General features: G+C 45.4%; 1 protein-coding gene across 1 annotated transcript in view; it reads right to left on the bottom strand.

Moving 5' to 3' along the window:
* PGM5 (phosphoglucomutase 5) overlaps positions 1-17,853 on the bottom strand; it is a 179,264-nt gene that overhangs the window by 150,029 nt on the left and 11,382 nt on the right. Inside the window, exon 2 of the mRNA XM_082245045.1 lies at positions 5,282-5,444. Coding sequence (XP_082101171.1) covers positions 5,282-5,444 — 163 coding nt within the window. The remainder of the gene's footprint in view (positions 1-5,281; positions 5,445-17,853) is intronic.

A 17,853-nucleotide genomic window follows, 5' to 3' on the forward strand; every position in this document is an offset into this window, starting at 1 on the left:
TGTGCACGAGAATGGAGATTAAGAGTCTGCTGCCTGCTACTGTGCTTATCTGTGTAAGTTCCGATTCCGAAGCACAGTAGCAACGGGAGGGGGGAGGGGGGTGTCAGTGTGCTACATTTATAGGCTTTGGAAGCAGCCCTTAATATGGTGGGAAACAAATTTTGTCAAAGCAATTCCAACCTCTCTCTCTCTGGAATTGCTTTTTTTTTAGACTCTGTGACTCAGACTCTGTGACTTTTTTTAGACTCAGACTCTGTGGTGAATTGTGTGGTGTCGGGGGTGGGGGCGTGACACAGCAGTGCTGACTTTGGTGGGGAGATCACATGTTGGGGTGGGGGGGGTGTCAGTGGTGAAATGTGTGGGGTATGACACAGCAGTGCTGACTTTGGTGGGGAGATCACATATTGGTGGGGGTGTCAGTGGTGGTAAGGGGGGGGGGGGATGACACAGCGGTGGTGAATTTTGTGGGGAAATCACATATTGGTAGGGGGTCTGTGGCACAAACCCCCTACCAATATGTGATTTTCCCACAAAATTCACCACTGCTGTGTCATTCCCCCCCCCCCCTTACCACCACTGACACCCCCCCCCCCACCCCAACATGTGATCTCCCCACCAAATTCACCAATAACCACCATTGTATCATACCCCCCCACACACAATTCACTGCTGATCTCCTCACCAAATTCACCACTGCTTTGTCATTCGGAGGGAATGACAAAGCAGTGGTGAATTTGGTGAGGAGATCAGCGGTGAATTGTGTGCGGGGGGGTATGATACAATGGTGGTGTAGCCCCCCCAAAACCACACAATTCACCACTGACACCCCCCACCCTAATATGTGATCCCCCACCAAATTCACCACTGCTGTGTCACCCCCCCCTTACACCCCACAAAATGTGATCTCCCCCAAATTCAATACTGCTCTCATTCCCCAACACACAATTCACCACTGACACTCGGGGCTGACGATTCAGCACTGCCCCCCCCCACCAATATATGATCTCCCCCCAAATTCAACACAACACTGTGATCCCCCCCCATCCCAATATGCGATCCCCTTCAGACCTGATCATTCACTACTACCTATCCCCCCTCCGTCCCGACGTCACCTTCCCGCCCGCCATCAGAGAAGAGGCAGTGGGCGGCGCGCATGGAGGAAGAATAGTCCAGTGTCCGGTCGGAGGACACCGGTCCGACCGAGTCGCGACGCCATAGAGGAGGAAGAAGTCGATTACCGAGCAGCATGGTCACCAGGGAGTCGGGACATGCTGGTCAGGTCACTGTGCATTGAATGGGGACATGCTGGTCAGGTCACTGTGCATTGAATGGGGACATGCTGGTCAGATCACTGTGCATTGATGGGGGGCATGCTATGCTGGTCAGGTCACTGTGCATTGATGGGGGACATGCTATGCTGGTCACTGTGCATTGAATGGGAACATGCTGGTCACTGTGCATTGATGGGGGACATGCTGGTCACTGTGCATTGGTGGGGGACATGCTGGTCACTGTGCATCGATGGGGGGCATGCTGGACACTGTGCATTGAATGGGGGCATTCTGGACACTGTGCATTGGTGGGGGACATGCTGGTCACTGTGCATTGGTGGGGGACATGCTGGTCACTGTGCATTGATGGGGGGACATGCTGGACACTGTGCATCGATGGGGGGCATGCTGGACACTGTGCATTGAATGGGGGAATTCTGGACACTGTGCATTGGTGGGGGACATGCTGGTCACTGTGCATTGATTGGGGACATGCTGGTCACTGTGCATTGATGGGGGACATGCTGGTCACTGTGCATTGATGGGGGACTTGCTGGTCACTGTGTATTGATGGGGGACATGCTGGACACTGTGCATTGATGGGGGACATGCTGGACACTGTGCATTGATGGGGGACATGCTGGTCACTGTGCATTGATGGGGGACATGCTGGTCACTGTGCATTGATGGGGGACATGCTGGTCACTGTGCATTGATGGGGGACATGCTGGTCACTGTGCATTGATGGGGGACATGCTGGTCACTGTGCATTGATGGGGGACATGCTGGACACTGTGCATCGATGGGGGACATGCTGGACACTGTGCATTGAATGAGGGACATGCTGGTCACTGTGCATAGATGGGGGACATGCTGGTCACTGTGCATTGATGGGGGACATGCTGGACACTGTGCATCAATGGGGGACATGCTGGACACTGTGCATTGAATGGGGGAATTCTGGACACTGTGCATTGGTGGAGGACATGCTGGTCACTGTGCATTGATGGGGGACATGCTGGTCACTGTGAATTGATGGGGGACATGCTGGTCACTGTGCATTGATGGGGGACTTGCTGGTCACTGTGCATTGATGGGGGACTTGCTGGTCACTGTGCATTGATGGGGGACATGCTGGACACTGTGCATTGATGGGGGACATGCTGGACACTGTGCATTGATGGGGGACATGCTGGTCACTGTGCATTGATGGGGGACTTGCTGGTCACTGTGTATTGATGGGGGACATGCTGGACACTGTGCATTGATGGGGGACATGCTGGACACTGTGCATTGATGGGGGACATGCTGGTCACTGTGCATTGATGGGGGACATGCTGGTCACTGTGCATTGATGGGGGACATGCTGGTCACTGTGCATTGATGGGGGACATGCTGGTCACTGCGCATTGATGGGGGACATGCTGGTCACTGTGCATTGATGGGGGACATGCTGGACACTGTGCATCGATGGGGGACATGCTGGACACTGTGCATTGAATGAGGGACATGCTGGTCACTGTGCATTGATGGGGGACATGCTGGTCACTGTGCATTGATGGGGGACATGCTGGACACTGTGCATCAATGGGGGACATGCTGGACACTGTACATTGAATGGGGGAATTCTGGACACTGTGCATTGGTGGGGGACATGCTGGTCACTGTGCATTGATGGGGGACATGCTGGTCACTGTGCATTGATGGGGGACATGCTGGTCACTGTGCATTGATGGGGGACTTGCTGGTCACTGTGCATTGATGGGGGACTTGCTGGACACTGTGCATTGATGGGGGACATGCTGGTCACTGTGCATTGGTGGGGGACATGCTGGTCACTGTGCATTGATGGGGGACATGCTGGTCACTGTGCATTGATGGGGGACTTGCTGGTCACTGTGCATTGATGGGGGACTTGCTGGTCACTGTGCATTGATGGGGGACATGCTGGACACTGTGCATTGATGGGGGACATGCTGGACACTGTGCATTGATGGGGGACATGCTGGTCACTGTGCATTGATGGGGGACTTGCTGGTCACTGTGTATTGATGGGGGACATGCTGGACACTGTGCATTGATGGGGGACATGCTGGACACTGTGCATTGATGGGGGACATGCTGGTCACTGTGCATTGATGGGGGACATGCTGGTCACTGTGCATTGATGGGGGACATGCTGGTCACTGCGCATTGATGGGGGACATGCTGGTCACTGTGCATTGATGGGGGACATGCTGGACACTGTGCATCGATGGGGGACATGCTGGACACTGTGCATTGAATGAGGGACATGCTGGTCACTGTGCATTGATGGGGGACATGCTGGTCACTGTGCATTGATGGGGGACATGCTGGACACTGTGCATCAATGGGGGACATGCTGGACACTGTGCATTGAATGGGGGAATTCTGGACACTGTGCATTGGTGGGGGACATGCTGGTCACTGTGCATTGATGGGGGACATGCTGGTCACTGTGCATTGATGGGGGACATGCTGGTCACTGTGCATTGATGGGGGACTTGCTGGTCACTGTGCATTGATGGGGGACTTGCTGGACACTGTGCATTGATGGGGGACATGCTGGTCACTGTGCATTGGTGGGGGACATGCTGGTCACTGTGCATTGATGGGGGACATGCTGGTCACTGTGCATTGATGGGGGACATGCTGGTCACTGTGCATTGGTGGGGGACATGCTGGTCACTGTGCATTGAATGGGGGCATTCTGGACACTGTGCATTGGTGGGGGACATGCTGGTCACTGTGCATTGATGGGGACATGCTGGTCAGGTCACTGCATTGATGGGGGACATGCTGGTCACTGTGCATTGATGGGGGACTTGCTGGTCACTGTGCATTGATGGGGGACATGCTGGACACTGTGCATTGATGGGGGACATGCTGGTCACTGTGCATTGATGGGGGACATGTTGGTCACTGTGCATTGATGGGGGACATGCTGGTCACTGTGCATTGATGGGGACATGCTGGTCACTGTGCATTGAATGGGGACACGCTGGTCATTCTTGAACCAACCTAATGATTGTTTGTTAAGTCACGCAATTTTTTTACAGTGTAATCCGTCAATGGTGATAGTATTAGAGTTTTTATTCTATATTTGTTGCCCTGGGGCTTTCTATTTAGTGTAAATGAGTAGCGCTATGTGCAGAGCTGTGTATGTTCTTTATATGGCTCTGCTGCTCCTCACCCAGGCCTACTTATAATAGATCTGGGTGAGGAGCAGTAAACATAATAGAATATTATAATTGATGTGATTATAATGATTATGATTATAATTAATTTAATGTTATTTAATTAAAGCATATTTTTATGTAGTTGTATGTTTTATTTGGCTAAATTGATTAAATGCGCCTATATTTTTGGTAGAATATAAAAAAATTTGGGGCCCCACTTTTAGGTTTGCCCAGGGCCACACTTTGTCTAAAACCGGCCCTGGTGGTTTGTCCTAACTCCCAACACTTTTGCTGAAAAGCTTAGTCAGCATATTAGTGTGGAAAAGCTTTTAAAAAAAACATGTAGAGTAAAAAAAAAATACAATAAAATATGGAATATTGTGATTAAATGTACACAATGCATTAAAGTATACTAATTATCAAAGTAAAAAGATTTCTACAAAAGAAGTTATTTTATTTCAAATAGTAATTGAAATGCAATAATTATGCTGTCTACATGTGACCTATACAAGCAATTAGACATAAAGATTGATTTACAAAAAGCAAAAGAACTGTTTAGTTTGCATGGGAAGTTGCACTTTGCAAGGGAATTTTCCTCAGAGTTTAGTGAATAAGGTGAGGCTCTGCCGACTTCCATCATCCAATCATATACAAGCAAAATGTTATTTTTTTATTTTTTGTGATTGGGTGTTGTTTTCAAAGTAAAACTTCACCAATAAGCTCTGTGGAAAATTCCCTTGCAAAGTAAACAGCCTATTTGCCTTTAGTAAACTAACTCCACTGTGTAAGATGTGAAAATGAAATTAATACCTCCGTTAGCAACATTAAACTTGATTCCAAAGTCTCCATTAGGCCCTCCAGGATTGTGGCTAGCTGTCAAAACAATTCCACCAGTTGCCTTGATTTTCCGAATTATGCAGGACACAGCAGGAGTAGACAACAATCCATTCTGACCAATGACTAATCGTCCAATCTAAATTCAACAAGAAAAAACAGAAAAGAGAGTCAGTTGAACAGTTCTACCAGCAGGACTGGAAAAAAGCTACAAATCTTACAGTAACTGCAGCAAGACTTAACACCTCATCTGACCTTTCAGACTTAGTTCTTGCACAGTGTCAGTATGTCCCCTTTCCACATGTAAGCTAAATCCAAAGTTAGCTTCCTGATTTATTATATAATGTGGGTACTTTTAAACAAATATTTGTGAACATTGCATTTTATTAATCAATACCCTAACATAAACCTGACCCAACCTTGGCATTAGTAACCATGATGGTGACAACAAAGAATTTCAGCATATGGGGAAAATCGAATGTCACAGAGCCAACTAGCTAGCAGCTATAGAAAGTTGCATGGCTCTTGATTTGTGGAGTTAAACATTTATTACCAATTTTACATTTAATGATTATTACATTTATAGCCATGCATTTGAGCCCTACTATAAAAACAAAAGGTGGAAATTGTTCAAAGTTTCTAAAATACAGGGTAAACCAAAATGTTGTGAAGCTTCGCTCTGAACCTAATTTTTGACAAATGTTACCAAGAGCTTTAATTCATAGCTCATCATACATATCTATTTTGTGCCATAATATCAAACACTTGGGGTCTATTTATAAATATTTCCACACAAAATTTGCAGTGCTTTAACTCAAGATTCAAACATTTCCTAATGGGAAAACATTTTACAATCCTACGTCAAACTTGTGTAAAAACATTTATAAGTAGACCCCTGGGATTAATGGGTTAAAGTTTTAAGATTAATAGTTATAACAAAAACATACAATTTTCTATATCTTGATGTAGCACAACCCCTGCAAGGGCCGCTAATTTATGTCCCAGGTTCTTCTCCCACTAGTGCAGCGGGGGTCTAGGGGGTGCCTTTTTTTATGTTTTTTTGCAGAGAACCTTAAATGGGATTTAGGGAAGCTGTGCAATACAGCTTCAGGGCTACTTCTTAACACAGTCCTTTGAGCAGTAGGACATAAAATGGACAGTGCTGGGACACCATTAGCAATGTTCCAGGCCAGGCAAGCCCTTAATTTCATGCAATGGGGGTTAACAGAAGCAACAGTCACTAGGATCTCTCTTGCACGTCTGTATTAACAGTGTTCCTGGGACTTGGATGCCTCTCTCCAGACTCAGGCAGACTGTCTCCTCAGTGAAACGTCCAGACCAGATCCCTAGTATTTCTCCTAGCTCCAAAAGAAAAGCAGTAGGATAGTCCCCCTAGCTATGCACAGCTGGCTGGCAGGCTCCAGATTATGGATAGACTCTCCCAGCCACCACCTGGGCACCCTTCCCCAGCTACCACCTGGGCACCCTCCCCCAGGGATTGGCTTAGGCTGCAAAATATTCACAATGCTTGTCTGCTTCTCCCATTCACTATATTCTGGAAGCCTCTAGAAGACAGGGGGGAGCTATTAAACTTGCAGCCTGAAGAGTCCTGACCAGACCAAAGCAAGTGCATGCTGATTACAGCAGAGCTACAATAACTTTCAATCAGTTTACTTTTACTTTATACTGAGATACTGATATTTTGCTGCACCTCTGGCCAGCAGGAGGAGTGCTAAAGCCAAGCAAGTCCATATACTTCTATCCAGAAGGCTGAGAATACTGGAAGTTGTAGTTTGGGACTGCATCGAAATGGGACCCATAGACTCTTTGGACTACAGATCCCAATAGACACAGTGCAGTAGGAGGGGTGGAGAGAGGATTTTTTTAAACAGCCTGAAAAAGTTCTATCTCTTGGCACACCTCTGTCTGGGTATTCCCATGCTAGTGGGGATGTGAGCCTGAGACTGAGAGTGAGGACACCCAGGGGCAGCACAGCACCACCCACCCACCCTCTGCTTCCCACTGCTTCCCACTGCTGATCACTGGAGGCTTTCGGGGAGAGACTAAGAGGGGACCTCCCTTCCACAGTGATTGTCCACAGCAGCATTCTAGGAACTGGTGAAAGGGTTATCCAATATTGACACTGCTAGCAGAGACTGAGCCACTGAGAGCAGGACACCAAGTGCATCCAACCCATAACACATCAATACCATTCTGATACCACAAACCTATACTGCAATATAGGTTACTGCATACCAAACCTAGTTTTCCTGTAGTTATACTGAACTGTCACTGCATTTGCTAAGTTGCTAAGTGCACCGCCGCTTCATAAAGGGCTCTAGCAATAGCTGTCAGAAAAGCAACACAGGGGACTGCCCCTTCAGTAAACTATTATGCAAGTTCCTTTTGAACCCTTCTCCTTTTTTTTATTTTCATGGACAGTGCCCATCCAGTCGATCTAGGCCTAGCATAGTCGCCATTATTGCACTTCGGCAGTATAGTCTCCTGTATTCGGTAAATCAAGCTTTATTACAGCCCACTACTGTACTGCACTTTAGGTGACCTTGCTACTGTTTATGTTGATTTGTATGCTGAGTGTCATCTTTTGCCTAGTCTTTATAACTAAATTTCATGCTGCCTCTTAACCCATCATATCGGGTGACAATGTATTAATTTTGCCTTTACCAAATGGTTCAGAGCCTGTTTTCCTGGACATGGTAGTATTATTGGTTACCAGATTTTTATTTCATTTCAGTGATTTTCTGTGTTATTTCATACTTCCACCTACTTTAATTAATAAGGTCCATTCAAGCAGGTGAGAAGAAACCCATAGGTGGGGTGTAGGGTGCTGTAGTGATCAGAGGCAATTATTGAAAAGTTTCTGCTGTATTGGACTGCACTTTTATTCCATGGACATTGAATCATGTATTGATGGACTGTATATATATATATATATATATATATATATATTTAAAAGAAAAAATGGACTGTTGAAGGAGAGCGCTACACTTTTCTGTGACTATATTCCATGCTTTGTACACTCAACCTAGTGTGTCAGAGCGGCTGAAGTTCTTATGAAGGTTAAGGGAAAAAACAGAGGACCCAACTTAACCAGCGGATCCTACAGGTGTGGCACTGCACTATCAAAGTCAAATGTCTGTCATATGTTTAACCACTTAAGCCCCAGCCCTATTTCTTTTTCGGACACTTTTTGTTTACAAGTTAAAACCAGTATTTTTTCCTAGAAAACTACTTAGAACCCCCAATCATTATATATATTTTTTTAGCAAAGACTCTGGAGAATAAAATGTCGGTCTTTTCAAAAATTTTTGTCACGCGGTATTTGCGCATCGGTCTTTAAAACGCCATTTTTTTGGAAAAAATTTGAAAAATCCCATTTCACTGCATTTAAAAAATACTAAACAGTAAAGTTAGCCCATTTTTTTTGTATATTGTGAAAGATGATGTCATGCCGAGTAAATAGATACCCAACATGTTACGGTTTAAAATTGCGCCCGGTGGGACGGGAGCCCCGAGCAAAGCCACGGAAGGCGGCGGGGGGAGTCCCCTCCCGCTCACCGGGGTAACGATCGAGCCGCATCGGTCATTACCGACGGAAAGCCGACCGTCGGCTTCAAACCACGGTACCGGGATGGTGTCTCTAGCTAGAGGCATCATCCCGGTATACTACCGCAAAGTTACCCGACGCATCGGTACGTTGATATGCGGTAAGTGGTTAAAAAGAAAAGGTATAGGTAGATGGGCACTGGATATGGATTGTCACAGGTTATTATAATGTGGACAAAGTCATTACTTGAGCTCAATCTGCCTGTATTTGGCAGCACGTCACAAAAACAGTCTCGCCCAGGAGAGGACATTCACCAAGGTTGAAAATTCCAAGATGAAAAATCCTTGAAAAAAAAGTTTTTATTGTTCAGCTGATTACAACAAGCAGGGCAATGAACATTTTTTTCCCATTAGTAGGTAAAAAAAACTCAAAACCCAATTCCACAGGTATTCCAAAATTAATTCTCATCAGGTTAACATGTAGCACTTGCTGTGTGATGACTTCTTGGGCCTCCCTCTGCAGAAAGTCACTAAGGGACAGTTCACTCATCCATCCTTACTTCCAGTTGGTCGTTACTCAATAAACAGTACAGGGGTTTTGTTTTTTCGGTATTCATTGAGGAACTTGGATTGGAGAAGGGAATAGTGGGATACTCCAACTTATCCTTGATAAGGACAACTCTCACTTGGGCTCACCAGGCTACTTGTGAAAGCAGACACATTGCTTTAACCATACTGCCACTTGTATGGAAGAATTAAGTCTTCTTGCTTTCTCTAGCAGCAAACTTGATGCAACTACATTATCTTCAGGACACTCTCTAGCATCCCCTTGACTGACACCCATCCACTGACTCTTCTAGCAGACAAGCTTCTCACCAGACAGGCCTCAGGACCTCAGGTAAGCCACCTTAGGCCGCATGGCAGCTTCTACGGGGGGGGGCGCTCTTCAGCTGAAAGACCCTGAGCACATGTGTCCTTGGCATTTATACAGTATCCCAGCATCCACCAATTCACTTTCCTCTGCCAATCACCAGGGCTGTACTAAATGCCTGTGCACTCATTTGTCAGGTTTCCTCCCACTGTCCAATATGCCTCCCTATTGGACCAGTGTGAAACACTTCAGACAAACTGAGCTGCACCTGAGCACCAGGAGCAAATCTCACTAGCAGATCCTGCTCTTTGGTAGGCAGAGCGCAATATACATTCACCTGGCAATCTCTCTGGTAAGCAGAAAGGATTCAAAAACTATATTCTCTTTTCTAGCACCTACCTAGGAGGGTGCTATATCCATAAACATGCATCTATAACTGGAATACTCATGTTCATTCCAGAGCTGTCCCCCATAGTACCTCTATTTTGACATAAGATGTCTTTAGTCCTCTGGGCTAAATGATGCCCAGCTAAGGGGGTGTCATCATGGCGGTTTTCAGTCAACATGTAATGATGCTGAGAATGGTGCTGACAAGATCATGTCAGTGTCATTCTCTGCATCATCAAGAACTGCCCACTGCCAGGAGAAGACTGAACAAGACCCATTAGGTCACATAACTGGCCTGAAGGCTTTGGAAAAAAGAAAAGCATAAAAAAATAAAACAAAGCAAAACAGAAAATGCTGATCTTGGGACCTATGAGCTGTGAGGGTAGGGAAAAAGGGGCCATTGGAGGACTGGTAACTGAGCCCAGAGTTTGGATTTAACATATAGCCCTAAGGTGGAATCATAGGATTTGAGACTCTCAAGAGTCACTTTATCTGTAAAGAAACATAGTTATGGTGTCTTAGTTTACTCTTCTTTTGTGTACCTAATAAACTTTGCATAGCTATGTAAGGCAAATATGCAGCCTCTAATACACAACTGTCAAACAGACTTACAGCACCTTTTTTAAATTGGCCTGGATAATTGAATGTAACACAGGCTAGGCAGATATAAGTAAACACATGACAAGAGGCAGCGCCATCCAGCTTGATTCCTTAGGACTTCAATTATTAAAGCGGAGTTCCAGTCCCTGAAGTGAAAACTAAAAGTCAGCAGCTACAAAAACTGTAGCTGCTGACTTTTAACCAAAAAAGCCTGTCCCACAATCCAGCGGTTTGCTCATCCCAGTCGTGTTCTCTCTGTGTCCTCCCTCGCCGACGCACCCACTTGGAGGGAATGGACCCAGACCCTGGGGGTCACAAAGCTCTGGTGGTCCTAGTGTCATAAGGCACATAGGGCCCACGCAATCTGGTGAGTGTGAAATCTCTCTATTTTTTGTCACAGTGGAGCACAAGGATTGACACCAGGGATAGAGTGGAAGATTTACTACAGCAGCACCAAGCACTTTTCACTGTGCACTTTTTATTTATTTACCTGAATATTCACTATCAAGAAGTCACGTCACTTTAAAATAATGAACTTTTTTGTATATGAACTTTGACACATTTTTATTAATTTTTTTGCACTATATATGAATTTGTAAATTTACCGAATTAATTTATACTGTATTTAATTTATTTATATTTAAAGTGTACCTATTTAGTTAATATTTATAATAGATCACGGGGTTATGTATGCACTTTTAGAAGTCTGAATTTTATAGTGTTAAGACTATTGGTTTAAATATTTTTAGGCAAGCGCTATAGGTAATCACATATTAACTGATTACTTCACCCTCATGTCTTTATGGACCTTGTTTTGTGCACTGGTCCAAATCATTTGCTGGAGGGGGGATTATTGTGTGGGGTTGTTTTTCAAGGGTTGGGCTTGGCCCCTTAGTTCCAGTGAAGGGAATGACGTCCTAAGGTGTCACCATACCAAGATATCTTGGACAATTTAATGATCCAAACCTTGTGGGACCAGTTTGGGGAGGGCCCCTTCCTGTTCTAAACATGACTACGCAGCAGTGCACAAAGCATAAAGACATTGAGGGGCGAGTTTGGGATGGAGGAACTTGACTGACCTGCATGTAAAGCAGGTGTCCCAATACATTTGACAATATAGTGTACATTGAAGCCAATGTGGATGGTGAAGTAAGGGTGGACCTGTTCTGGTGGCAAATAATGGTCCCTCCGTAGCTGGATAAATAATGATAGATATTAGGGAAAAGAGATTGACCTTAAGGGCTCTTTCACACTAGGAGTCCGTCAAACGGACTCCGTTTATCTCACTGGGGGATTGATCCGCTGATCCCCCGCTGAGCAGGAGGATGACAGCTGTTCTCCGTGCTGTGTGCGGAGATACAGCTGTTAGGTCCCCATGCATCTCTATGGGGGAATCGGATGGGAACGGACCGATCCGCTGGACAGATGGAAAATAGGGTTTCCATCCGTCCAGATTTGGCGGATCAGATCAGATGTCAGCAGACATGTCTCAGCTGACATCCGATGCCCCATAGAGATGCATGGCGTGACCATTCAGATCCGCCAAAAAACTGACAGGAGGATCTGAACGGTCCGCCTGTGTGAAAGGGGCCTAATCCTAATGCTAACTCTTTGTTTATATATGTGTTTCTTGATAAACAAAGCCCGGTTATCATAGGTGTTTGAAAAAAACAAATTGGCAGAGCAACTCATCTCTAGGGTCTAACATGGTGCAAAGCACAAAAGACAATGATATTGATACATGTATTTTCTACAGAATATTTTAATAGATACCTTAGTCTTTTGGATTTCTTTTCCTGTCAATATAAGCATGAAGAAAAAGGTGAGGTAAGAAATGCCATTAGGAAAGTTATTTTGCAGAGATTCCATTGAGTAACTATGTCAAACATGCTGTGGTAATTGATCTTAATTTTGAACTAGTAAATAACATTTGCAAACTACAATCCCAGGAAATTATATTTACTTGCAGTGCTTTCTAAACAAAACGTTATTGTTTTGCAATGTGCCTAAGAACTTGCTAACAATTTGACTGCCTCAAGAAGGGTCAGCTCCCTAGCACAGCCCCCTTCCTACTTGCATGCCATAGTCTTCTCCTATTCTGCGAGTGCCTCTTTATTGTCTGTGTTAGCCCAGCTCCTCTGTTCCTTCCTCTCACCTCTCTAAATTACGTGTAGCAGACATGCGAGTGACAGTTCTAAGTCTGCTGGGGTTGCTGACATCACATCCAAGATGGCTGCTTCCAGCAACAGTCTCAGGGCTTTTGGGCGCCTACACAAGGGAAGCTTTGGCAGGTAAATAACATGGATAAAATATGCTAAATGGACATATAGTCATATAGGAAGATTGTTTTTTGAATGAATGATCTGGCAACAGGGTCTCTTTTACCTTAGCATAAGATCTCAGGGACATCTACAATCCATATCCTCTGTCATGCTTTGCATTAAATGATCTCATCAGTCAGAGCCAGAGAGGAAGTGAGTAATGGAAGACTTCCTCTGTTGGCTTCAGTGTTTACAAGTTACAGCAGCTATCAAGTGAGCTATCACAGCAGGTTCTGTACTTATAGATGCCTAAATAGGGTTGGGCAGCCAAGTTTAACTGCTTATAGGCAGAAGGAACATCTAAGGATAGGAGTTTATTGTTCCCGTGACCACCTCTCATCCCTGGAACCCCTCCAAGCTTAGGCATAATAGCAGCTGCATGGGCTGCTATGGGGGGTAGTTCTGCCAGAGTTGTTAATGCTCCTGAACACAATGACACTATAACCCTAATATTGCATACTTCTTAAAACTCTGGCTTTTTTTTTTTTTTACATGTAGCACCCTCCTAGGTAGGTGCTAGGAAAAAGCATATAGGTGGCCCTGTCTGCATATCAGGGGGGCCTGACCATTTAGTTAGGTTGTCACATGTTTTCAGGTGTGACCTGTTGTGCCTAGAGAGTCTACCCACTGTTTCCAATGAGGGCTCTTATTGTCAGCGCGAGTAATGGTGTCCTGGGCGGTCGGCCTAGAGGACGAAGGTTAAGCTGAGCTGCAGAGAGGGATCCAGTGTGCTGTGGACCGAGTGAAGCTGCTGGGCAGAGGTTTCTCAGGAAAAACAGTATTGTGAGTACTTGAAACTGCCCAGGGGTCTGCCTAGGAGAGGGGACCACTCCAGAAGGTCAGAGGGATCCAGGAGCCAGCTATCCAGCAGAGAAGGCTTAGAAAGGGGGTGTTAGAGTCTAAGCCCTGAAGATAAGTGAGTGAAAGAGGGCGCCGGTGCGGGCCCTGAAGTGTTCAGCAGTGCAGCAGTTATACAAGTAGCTACCTCAGCAAGGAGTGCTTAAGGAAGCTCAAATAGGACTTTTTAATGCAAGAAATCAGTCCAAAGTCAGTTTGGAGTTAACAGGCAGCAAGCCAGCGTTAACCAGCGTCAACCGGCGTTGACCGGCATTCAGCCAGCGTCAAGTCACCGTCAATCACCATTTTTCAGTTGTCCCTAGCAAATTGTGCATAGTTGAGCCAAAGGAGTATCCCACTCATCCCTTCTCCCATCCAAGTTCCTAAATAAATATAAAAACCCAAAGTTACTGGACTGATTCTTGTCTCAGTGCTCACACTTGGAGAACATGCTTAAAGCGGAGTTCCAGCCATTTCACTCACCTGTCCAACGGTCCAGCGATGCGGCCGCCCGAAGCCTCGATCCTCTCCCTCGGCGCCGGCATCACTGCTGTGGGCACCCGGCTGTGACAGTTTGCGGCTTCACAGCCGGGTACCCACTGCGCATGCACGAGTCGCGCTGCGCGTCTTGATTGGCCGGCAATCTTCTGGGACCTCTGACATGTCCCAGAAGACTGCAGGGAGGGAGGGGGAGAGGAGAACTTCCGTTCAGGGCGCCGCGGCGCTCCGAGCGGAAGTGGGAGCGGGTACGTGTCAAAACTAGGTACCCGCTCCCCCCCAAAAAAAATGACATGCCAAATGTGGCATGTCAGGGGGTTAGAATACCTAAAGCGGAAGTTCCATTTTTGGGTGGAACTCTGCCTTAAATGTGCTGTTGTTGCTAGCGGTAACCCAGGCGGACCCATATCCAGCAAACGGCTGAGAATCTTGCTACATACAGAACTACAAACCCCAGCTTTCTCCACTTTTTAGCTGAGGGGACACTGAGAGTTTTTTTTACAGTTCATGAAAAGAATGTATAGGCCTGAGCTCTGCATGGTAAAATATAAGGGATGCTAACTGCACTTTGTTGTGATATCCCACTATTAAACATATTATGACACTAAAAGGTTGCATGAAAACATTTAAAGCCAAAGAGAATATTCCTTTTATACATTTAATATTGGGAATGTATTACACACTCATTTATTATCTGTGCTGTAACAGGAAAACAAATGTTGCCAATATTGGTTTTATGTTATATAAACATTAAGTATTGTATTGGACTAATAATAGATGATAAGTACCTTTAGACCCCGTTCACACTGGGGTGACCTGTCAGACGACCTGGTCGCCTGACAAGTCGCCGTGGGTCGCCTGCCATAGAGCAGCACCGGACCCGTTCTAATAGGAGCGACACAAGTCGCTCCGACTTAGAAAAAGGGTCCGGAGCTTCTTTGGGGCGACCTGGAGCGACCTGCATTGACTTCAATGATATGAAGTCCGTGTCGGCTGCTCCGAGGTCGCGGTGCGAGCTGCACACCGCGACTTCACAGGTCGCCCGGCAAAGTCGGGTTGCCCCAGTGTGAACGGGGTCTTAGATGGCCATACACTAATGGAACTTTGTTAGTAGGGTTAATTCGAAGTTCATTTTCAACTGCAGTAATGATAAAATTTGAAGGATGGAAAGTTTTTCTCAAACATTTTCTAACCATGAATGTCATTTTTGTCCAGAAAGGTCCACTTACTACAAAAAGCCTTTTTTAATAGCAAACATTTTTTTAGTACTTTAGACATTAGTCATGTCATTGAATTGAATGTCCACTAGTGTATGTGCATTAGTTTGACCCAAAAAACTTCACTGAAGTGCACAGGGTATACTTAGCATGCACTGTCCCTTTCCCCTGCTACCACAGACCCCTCATCCCCCCTCCCCTCCCCAGACAATTCCAGACTATCAAAATGACAGTTGAGACTTACTAGGTGGAATCATGTAAGTAAACACTGAACACCAATGTTTTCATAGGACTTTATTTTATTTCCACTGTCATCAGTGTAGCACCCTCCTAGGTAGGTGCTAGTGAGAGAGTATAGTTTTTGACTCTGTCTGCCTATCAGAGGATCAGCAGGCAAATCTATATTTCTTTCTGCCTACCAGAGAGCAGGATCTGTAAGTTAGGTCTGCTCATGGTGCTCAGTGTGTAATTCATATGGCCTAGGGAATGTTTCACACTGGTCCAATAGGGAGGCATATTGGACAGTGGAGGAAATCTGACCAATGGGTACACAGGCTTTGATACAGCCCCAGTGATTGGCACAGACTCATTGTCTCTGTGCATTCTGGGGTGTGGTATAAAAGCCAAGAGCTCATGTGCTGCGGGGTCTTTGGCTGGTGAGCAGAGTCCCGGAGGGAGGGTGGCGGCTGCCTCCTACTCTGTAGCAGTGGCACGCGGTCGCAGGTGGTTGGCCTGGGGACCAGGAAGGAAGGAACTGAACCCAGAGGTCCATGAGAGCTAACTGAGGGGGTGGAGACATTGGAGACCCTCAAAACACAGTATCGTGAGTACAGGGGATTGTGTCTAGGGGCCTGACCTGAGGGAGGCCACCCAATGTAGGATAGTCAGAGGACGGGTGTCAGCAGGTGGAGTGGAAGGGGGTACTAGGAGTGTATCTCGAAGATAATTCAATCTCACAAGTCATCTACATAGAGACTTAACCTTAAATTCATCTAAGTGGCAAGGTGAATCAGCAGCCTTGCTGCATCTTCAGACAGGAGTCCTCATCTATTGTGAATAGTTCAAGTTGGAGTATCCCATTCTTCCCTTTTCCCATCCCTAATTTAAATAAAACCACAAAAACAACTACATCCCCTAGACTGTTCATTGATTGAGCCAGAGAGTAAAGAGTTAAATTGTGCATGCTGCAGTTGCTAACGGTAACCCGGGGGGACCCAAAAGTGAAAAAATTCAGCAGTCCTCAAGGGGGCAGTGCTGCATCAGCAATATGAGACTTATTCTTGCTCTCACTGTCACCAATAGTATTGGGCTTATTCTTGCTTTCACAAACACCAACAGTATTGAGCTTATTATTGCTCCCACTGGCACCAACTTTATAGAGCTTATTTTACTTCTCCTGAAACCAACTACATGGGGCTTTTTTTATTCCCACCTATCCTAGAGATATAGGGCTTATTTTCCTCCCTCTGAAACTAGTGGTATGGAGCTTTTTATTTTTACTTCTACTGAGACTAATGATGGAGGGAATAAAAATAGAAATTGTTTTACTCTCACTGACACCAACATTGGTATTTATTATCCCACTGACACCAATAATGTGACATATTTAATCCCACTGACACCAACAATGAAACCCATTTTATCCCACTGACACCAACAATGGGACTTATTTTATCCCAATGACGCCAGTAACGTGAAATATTGTATCCCACTGACACAAATGATAGGACTTATGTTATCCTGCTGACAATAATAATGTAGCATAATATACTCCCACTGATATTAATGATGGAACTTATTTTATCTCTCACCGAAACTAAGGTGGGACTTATTTCATTCTCTGTAAAACCAACCGTGGAACACATTTATTGCTTCCATTGACACCAACAATGCAACTTATCTTACTTCCAATGAAACAAGCAATTGTACTTATTTTGCCCCCACTGACCACTGAAAGTTATGATTTATTTTATTCTCACTAAAATCAACTGTGGGGCTTATTTAACTCCTACTGACACCAACAACGGGACTTAGTTTACTTCCACTGAAACCAACAATGCTACTTATTTTGCTTCCACTGAAACCATAAATAAAAAAGCAATCTGTAATATTTTATCAATTTTAATTTTCTGTTAGCAACCTCAGAGTATCCTTTTGTTTGCAGCCTTGTGCTTACCTACAGAGACATATTCTTCTCATGAGACCCAAGTAAGCCTGCTTCTGTCTGGTATTTACCTATTGTACCCTCAT

This window comes from Pelophylax lessonae, assembly GCF_965119305.1.
Source record: "Pelophylax lessonae genome assembly, chromosome: 1".
Lineage (NCBI taxonomy): Eukaryota > Metazoa > Chordata > Amphibia > Anura > Ranidae > Pelophylax > Pelophylax lessonae.